This window comes from Plasmopara halstedii (genome assembly GCF_900000015.1).
Source record: "Plasmopara halstedii genome assembly, contig: Scaffold_614, whole genome shotgun sequence".
NCBI lineage: Eukaryota > Oomycota > Peronosporomycetes > Peronosporales > Peronosporaceae > Plasmopara > Plasmopara halstedii.
The window spans coordinates 2,346,955-2,354,631 of record NW_020187532.1 but is presented as its reverse complement, the minus strand read 5'-3'; the positions used below and the strand labels follow the sequence as shown (position 1 = coordinate 2,354,631).

At 43.5% G+C, this 7,677-nt stretch overlaps 1 protein-coding gene across 1 annotated transcript; it reads left to right on the top strand.

Annotated features, from left to right (window-relative positions):
• Positions 1–3,220: 3,220 nt before the first annotated feature.
• PHALS_12459 (PAS fold) lies at positions 3,221–4,733 on the top strand (the record flags this gene model as incomplete). The annotated part of the gene is made up of 4 exons (XM_024728011.1): positions 3,221–3,231; positions 3,290–3,388; positions 3,451–3,566; positions 3,634–4,733. The coding sequence occupies 4 exons, from the start codon at positions 3,221–3,223 to the stop codon at positions 4,731–4,733; spliced, it is 1,326 nt and encodes a 441-aa protein (XP_024578531.1).
• Between the last annotated feature and the right edge of the window lie 2,944 nt (positions 4,734–7,677).

Sequence of the window (7,677 nt, the reverse complement as noted above, 5' to 3'; positions counted from 1 at the left end):
CATCGTCAAAAGTTTCGCAGAAAGAACTCTTAGACTTGTTGATCACTAAATTTACATCTGAACAAACCAGGTAGTATGAAGCGAGCGGTCGTGTTGAGCGATGTAAAATGATTGACGTCACGACATTCATAGCACTTTCTCGACGTCAAAGTGATAGATCACTTATGCCAGCCACAGTCACTTATACTTCGGTAGGCCCTTTCACTTTGGCCAAGTTTGAACCCCACTCGCTAATGCCGGCTTCAAATGATCATCAGTGACAGGATTTCGTAAACTTAAAGGCATATGTAAATTTCGAGATTCCTAGATGAGACGGGTAATCAAACGGCTTGGTTTGAACCACAAAAGCAAATTGGTTTGCTTTCAACAGAACGCAGCGTTATTGGATACCTCGTGAGATGTGTGTATTACAGTTCGTATTTTATGTCGAACATAAGGTGTATTCCCATTCCTTTTAATTTATTGATTGTGGAGCCCAACCTTTTTTTGGCTGAGAGCTAAGGCCGTGTTGTATGCGGACAGCTTACGTACCGTGATAAAGTAATCTTTTGGACAAAAAGAAGCTGCATGGACACAACTTGAATCGCTTTATTAAAGCGCCGCCCCGACTCTAAATTTTCGAGTCACCTGAATATAGCATCAGATTTTGCATATGACCCATATGTTATACGTATCGCACAATTTAGGCTCAAGTCACCATCGTGACATGTAGACCAGGAGACATAAGATCGTATTTACTACTGGAGTAAGCTACTAAGGCTTAAGCTTTATCTCAATACTATTTGTAGCAGATAGGGACAACCATCTTGCCATTCTCCGCGAAATGCTTGGCGACGATGCCGCAATGCGTATGACACAGAATTTGTATCGCTTTAAATAGCTTTAAGCGAGCGAGATACATTTTAATGTTGACAAGGTTTTACTCTGAAGCCACTGCTTACGTCATGGAATGAATTTACATCTTCCGCGCTAAAATGACGATACTCAGATGTAATGATGCGATCATGCTCGTTATCATCTGATTGAGGTAAAGTAAAGCTTATGACCAAGACCAAAGATTTCTGTGCTCTACTCGACTATGAGCAGTTTCAATGTCGAAACGCACGTTGTGACCAAAGGAGCTACAGCAGATTATCCCTGGGGCGATTCATGACTCTGATGCATAACCAGCACATCCCACGGCGTTATGCGTGACTGTTATGAGGAAAAACACCGATCCTCATGCTTATATAGCAATAAACATCGTCAAGAACACCGAACACATACTCATGTTATTTTGCGGCAGACCCCTTCCTGCATCAGGCGTTTGCACCGAAATGAAAGGCGCATTTGGCTATCGATAAGCATGCGCGTGTCGTTCGTCGCAATTGGCTTTCTGACACATAAAGTCGGCGCCAGGTGGGAAGATTATTTATCCCTTCAGCTCATTCTGTGCTTCACACCCGCGGCAGTTTTTGCTTCACCGCATTGTGACATTCTAAAAAAAGGGATGCGTAGAATTCTCGACTATAACCGTCCTACTTCTCGTGCTTGAAGTTCATTGAGTGCCTCCAAAGACGGTTTGATCCATAGCAAATAATGAATTCGTCTTCCGATCAATACCAACTCGGCAATCTCACTGACTTGTACTGCCTTGTATACATCAATTGCTTGCGAGAGCTTCGACGTGAGGTACCAAGACAGATACTATCCGCAAAGGCTACCCATGCATAATGATTGCTCACCAAGGAGATCGTAACTATTATAGCATATTAAAAATTGATAACCGACAGCCTGGCTAACAAGAGTTCACTACTCCTAGACATAATTCCACGGATTGTCTTCTCCGTTCACGCGACAAGCCTGATTTGGCGGTGCGATTACTCGCGATATGTGTTGCTTGGATGAGAGAATGCACCAACAAGGGGAAACTGCAAGTTAGTGCCCGTGTTCACACCACAACAAGGGGAAACTGCAAGTTAGTGCCCGTGTTCACACCCGACGCTTCAATTTTAGACTGCTTGAGAGACGCGCTGTTGATCCATCCCGAGGAGACTCAAATCAATGACCAGCTCAGCCCATCGGATCCAGACGACAATTTTCTCATCGCTAAGTGTATCAACGAACAAAAGCTGTCTCAACAGAATGATATCGAAAGAAGCCGGTGGTGCTCTTGATGACGCCTGATTGAGACGATTCTGAGAGTGAGAGTGTATGTTATACAGCTTTTCATCGCTGGTGAGCGGTAACCGCTTCCTGGCCTACGGTCGCCAGACCCCGTGACGAGCACCGATACGTGAACATATCATGTTTCCACCCTCACAAAGGATACAGTTTCATTTGGACTCGCTCGTTGATTTGGCGACAAGTATACCAAGTACAATGGGGTTGCCCTTCCCTCGCACAGAGAAAGATTTTATTTTCTGAGTCAGTGCAATCAATGTATCAAGATTAAAATCATCGGCCTCCCTCAATCCGCCGAACCTATAACCTCTCAAGCTAACAATTATTCAAGTTAAATTGTATCTGAAGTGCTATGCTATACTAAATATACCTATGTTTTACCATTAAAATATTAAACCATTGCGTTTTGGCTAACCGCCCAAGTTATCCCATTGACCTCCGTTTCGGAGTACTATCACTCCCACCCCACACACATTATTAATCTGGTGGTTATGGTACCTCAGAATTTTGCTTCAAGTCCGAAAAGTAATAGTGTAACATGTTTGTCCACCATATTATGTTACTTGAAAGGAAACTTCACCATCCAAGGTATTTCTGAGCTTCGCCTTATGTCCGAGAGATTACAGTGCGATGTGCGTACGTACACTATACTAGTCATTACATTATATCACCGTAACACCGTCTAACATAACCATTCCATTTTTCCTGTGACTGTATTGCGTGTTCCATTTTTCTTTACCATATATAATAAGTAATAACGTGCTATACGTCATCCTACTGAACACAAGTATGTTGCTTCACGTGCATCGAAAGTCAATTGAGATCAATATATTTCCAGATGATCAAATAAAGCCGTTACCAAAATAGTCGCTCTTCGAGGTGTGGGCAGTAAATATAGCGTTGATAGCTTTATATAAAGCTACCTCAATGCTTGAATGATCGCCATCGAATTCTCGCGTTTGACGTAGCGTATGGTTGCGAGCATTCTATGTCTTTAAAAAACGCGAGTTTTCAAGAAAAGTCCAGCGACGCAAGCTGAACCGCTCTATCATGATGCATGCAATACCGGTACGTACATGCGCAATATTTTTCTCAAAGATACCTAAGTGAGCGCTGAGCCACACAGAGTAACACTGTCGTCATGCCGTCCGTTGACTGATGCATGCAAGCGCTCCGCCTCTAACATGGCTACAATGCGACGTGAGCCTACGCTTAGCCGTAGCATGTACGATTCAACAGGACAGCATCAAGCCGAGTCGCGATTAACCAACTTTCAAATACTTGTAGATATAAAAACTTCAAAGGCTCTTTCACCTACAGATTCAGTCAAAAAAAAGAGTCATCAACATCGCTGACTGAGATTCTTTTTTCTGTCAAGACGCGGGTAGGTGTATCCAGCTTATGTAACTGTAATCAATCGTGTATTAGCCAATCGTACTACGCTAATCTGGCGTCTCGACGTCTTGCCAGCTGCTGTGGCGTTCATCATGTGCCTTCCCATTTCCCATTTGGCCTCGAATCGCACAATTCTTTCCACACCCTCTCAAGTCTTCATGCTTCCAGATTACGGCTATACTCCATCCCCTGCCTCGTCCATTCACTATCAAACACAACACGTGGCAAGTGGAGAGCGATCTAAGCTCTTTCTTCATCCACCTTCGGTTGAATATGGTCACATGCCACAACACACATTGACACCACAACATGCCACGTGTACAAAATTTGAAACAGAACCACTTGTGATGAATGTGCATGGTGTACAACACTATTACCCATTACCTCATGGACATTCGCAATTATTGCATGTGTCATCGGATTATGAGTATCAAAATGGGGCAGTCGTCACACCATCTAGTACACGAAGTGGCTCAAAACGATCGCGAGAAGATTTAAACTTGAAAGAGAAAAAGCGCATGTTGAAGCTTAATGATCGTATTTCACAATTGAAAAACATGCTTGACGACGCGGGTGTACAGACAAAGAAGAACAAACAATCGATTCTGGACAATGCAGCACATTATATCGAAATGTTGCGTAGCAATTTGCTCATTGCAAAGCAAAAAGCTGAACGTGCTGAGAAACAAGCTGAAGCCTTTCGACTTCAAGCTCAACATTCGTCATGTGATCGTATTGTACGTGGTGTATTTCAAAAAACTACGACACCTCGTGTTGTCGTAGATCTGCACATGCAAACTGTGACTTTTAATGCGGCATTTGTACACTATACTGGACAAACCGAGTCCGAGTTACAACGACAAAAATCTTTGCGCTCGTATTTAAGCGCAGATGAACAACAACTTGATCGGATATTAGCACATGTGCGCACGACAAAACAATCGACCAGTGCACAGGTGCAAGTTGCGGCACGAGATGGCAATTTAGTGCCGATGAATCTTGTGGCAGCAGTGATTACTGACGAGAGTGGCAATGCTACAAATGTCGAGTTCAGTCTCATTCCATTAGAGACTCAAAAGCAAGAGTTAAGAACGAAAGAACAGCACGAAGATGAGGCCGAAACGTCCGCAGATGAATCAGTGACTGATAAAGATGACGTCAGTCGTGAGCACTGAAGACGGAGGTTGTAGTGCGTGTGAGTGCAAGCGTTGAGAAAATGCATGAATGAGTTTGAGTATCCTTTTTGTGTCATTTGAGATAACATTTTTAATAAAGTGATTGTTATTGAGTTGTTTATCTTGTCAGTAGCTTTCATATTCTCGTTCGCAACATGCGCGGCGATACATGAGCCTGCGATCCTTTTGAACATCGTGCCTTAAGGTGGAAAATTCGGTTTCGTCGAAATTTGATCTCTTGTCCATATCTTTAGTGATGACGCTAGCAATTCCAAATGCACGACGGAGCCGAAACAGCGACTGCGGCTTCGATTGAAGTACTGCTCGGGTGAAAGTGCGTTGTATGCTCCATTGATGGAAGATTATCACCTTTAGTTTTTAAGAAAGATAAATAATCAGATGTTTATCAAGGTGACCTGACAGGAAGGTTAAGCGCGAAGTAGAAATAACATGTCACTCTGCTATAGCTTTTTTTATTCGCATATACCGCAAGATCTGTTTCAGCTGGTCTATCTTCTGTGATAACCCTTCAAGTCACGCATGTATTATCAAAATATATTTTTTTCTCAAGTGCAATCAAATACGGGATACATACGGACGATGGTGATAACACCAGACTGCAAGCCAGACGTCATCAGAAGTGCAAATCTTCGAAATTTCTTACCGACGTGGATTTTATTGAAGAGCTCGACAATATTTTAGGATAACGACAAGGCTTTGGAACGAAGACCTTCAATTTTTGAGCGTTTTTCATCTGTTTGCTAAGCTTCTTAAACGCCCAACGCATGTTTTCTAAATTAATTTAAGTTCTCCTTCATAATTAATGGCTTCTGAGTTTTACGTGTTTGTGCCTTCCGTTGACACTGGTCTCGTGAATGAACTACAATATTCTGGCTCAGACTGCAAAGGCATTTTGGCTCATGGCTTGATGCTCCTCCCTATGTTCGACCATTTTCAGAGTCGAGGATCAGATCGCTCAGAGCGGCGTGAGTCATATCCAATTATACATAGATGAGATTATTTTATTTATTGTTACGTAACCAGTTTTATATTTATTGAACAATGAATCCTCGTATATTATTTCATATGGCAGGAGCTTTGGGATCCGTCCGCACGTCCTGATTGCTTCGTTTACATCATCTTTTTAGTCGCAGACCAAGACTTTAATATACCGTCGATACTGGCCCGAACGAGAAACCCACGACGACAGCAGAGGCGTGACTACCGACGCAAGCCTAAGTTTAGATGCAAAGAGCATGTCTCCAACAATTGACTAAGTAAAAATGTATTGGGTGCAATAAACAATTCAATGTCTTGCTTACAAAGTGACGAACGTGCTCGAGGGCCAACACGGCGGTCGAGCGAAGAACCATGACCGCAAGTCGCTGTACGGAAGCGTGGGTTGGAAAGTGTGGCCAGCATGGCAGGTCTGACCAGTGGTTTTTGAGTCCATGACGAGATTGGTCATGGTATCCGCCATCTGGTCGGACGAGCAACGGTGATGAGACCAGAAACAGATCGCTATCCCATCTACCGACCGCATGGTAGCGATGTACAGTTATCAAAGTCATCGATTTTTTTGTGGCTGATCATCGCGCATTTGTCGTACGATGAGCAACAGTCCTCAGTCGCGGTGGGACCCCGCTATGAGTACTTTTAAGATGCGTGGAGTCTAGTAAGAAGATCCTTATTTTCCGCTTGATTGTGGTTGCTGAGGGGTGCACATAGCTCATGGCGGCGCTCCTCACAACTCCGACCAGTGCGGTTTGACGGTCAACACACACCTCTACGAATCCAGCGTTTCCAGAGCCAGTATTTCCACTTGAATCTCCATTGAAGAACAACTGATACATCGCTGCGGAAGGATGTGCTGTGGTGCTGTTAGGATGTCCGGAGCAACGAAAAGATGACGAGGTTCTTGTAGCAACCGTCCATCGGCTTCGTGATTTATAATGGGGTCAGTCCCATTACACATGTCGTGTGAATCATATCCTTCTGTGTGCGTTTAACATTAACTGTATATCTTGCGCAGTTGTATATTCCTCAAATCTGCTATACCATAATTAGAGGCACTTATCAGCTTAGGGAAGGTTGAAGATCTTTTTGGCAGTAAAAATGTCACTTCACCTATTCCTTCTCGTTCGCGTAAATCGACGGCTCGCTGGAAGTTTGCAAAGCGTGTTAGACGATTCAAGTCTTCCTTAGTAAATACGTGTATACAGACGGGCATTTCACGTTACACTTGGTCATTCCAACACCGACTACTTCGATGGATTCATCTATGGATTATGTGGACATGGTCGCCCTCTGTAACAGGGTTACACGTACCCTGATATGATGGGGTGGGTCAAACAAGATGATGTGACCACACAATGGTGTGACAACACCTTAACAAAAAGCCACTACGTGGCTGCACTGCCATTAGTTTTGCATTTTAATTAGGTTTTACTATTTAATTATGAAAACATGAATATTCAGATACAGGCGACTTTGCCGCAAATATAACAAGGTAAACACATACAGTTTACATTCTAAACGGAACAGTATATTTGCCTTGGGTTAAGATTGTGTTTTTTTCTCGGAGTAAGCGGATTGCGATAAGCTACACTCGTACTGGTTCTAATGAAGAACGAAGATGGTGACCTTAGCTTAGCTTCCTTTAAGCAGAAGAGCTACGGCAGCCCCGCTGCAACCTCGGTTCAACAGGGGAAAATAAGTTCCTAGAACATTCGCAATGGAAGTGTGTGGTGAAGCTGTAAGTCTTAATCGGAAAATACGCGGTCTTCGACATGGTCCAGTTGGATCAAGAGGCGATAATCCAATGCTTAGCAAATGTTGCTGCGTATGAGCACGGATTTTTATCCCGGAACATACCGACGCCAGCTCCATCACCTCCACCAGAAGTGATGATAGCACCGTCGGCACACACAGAATGTCCCGTGAA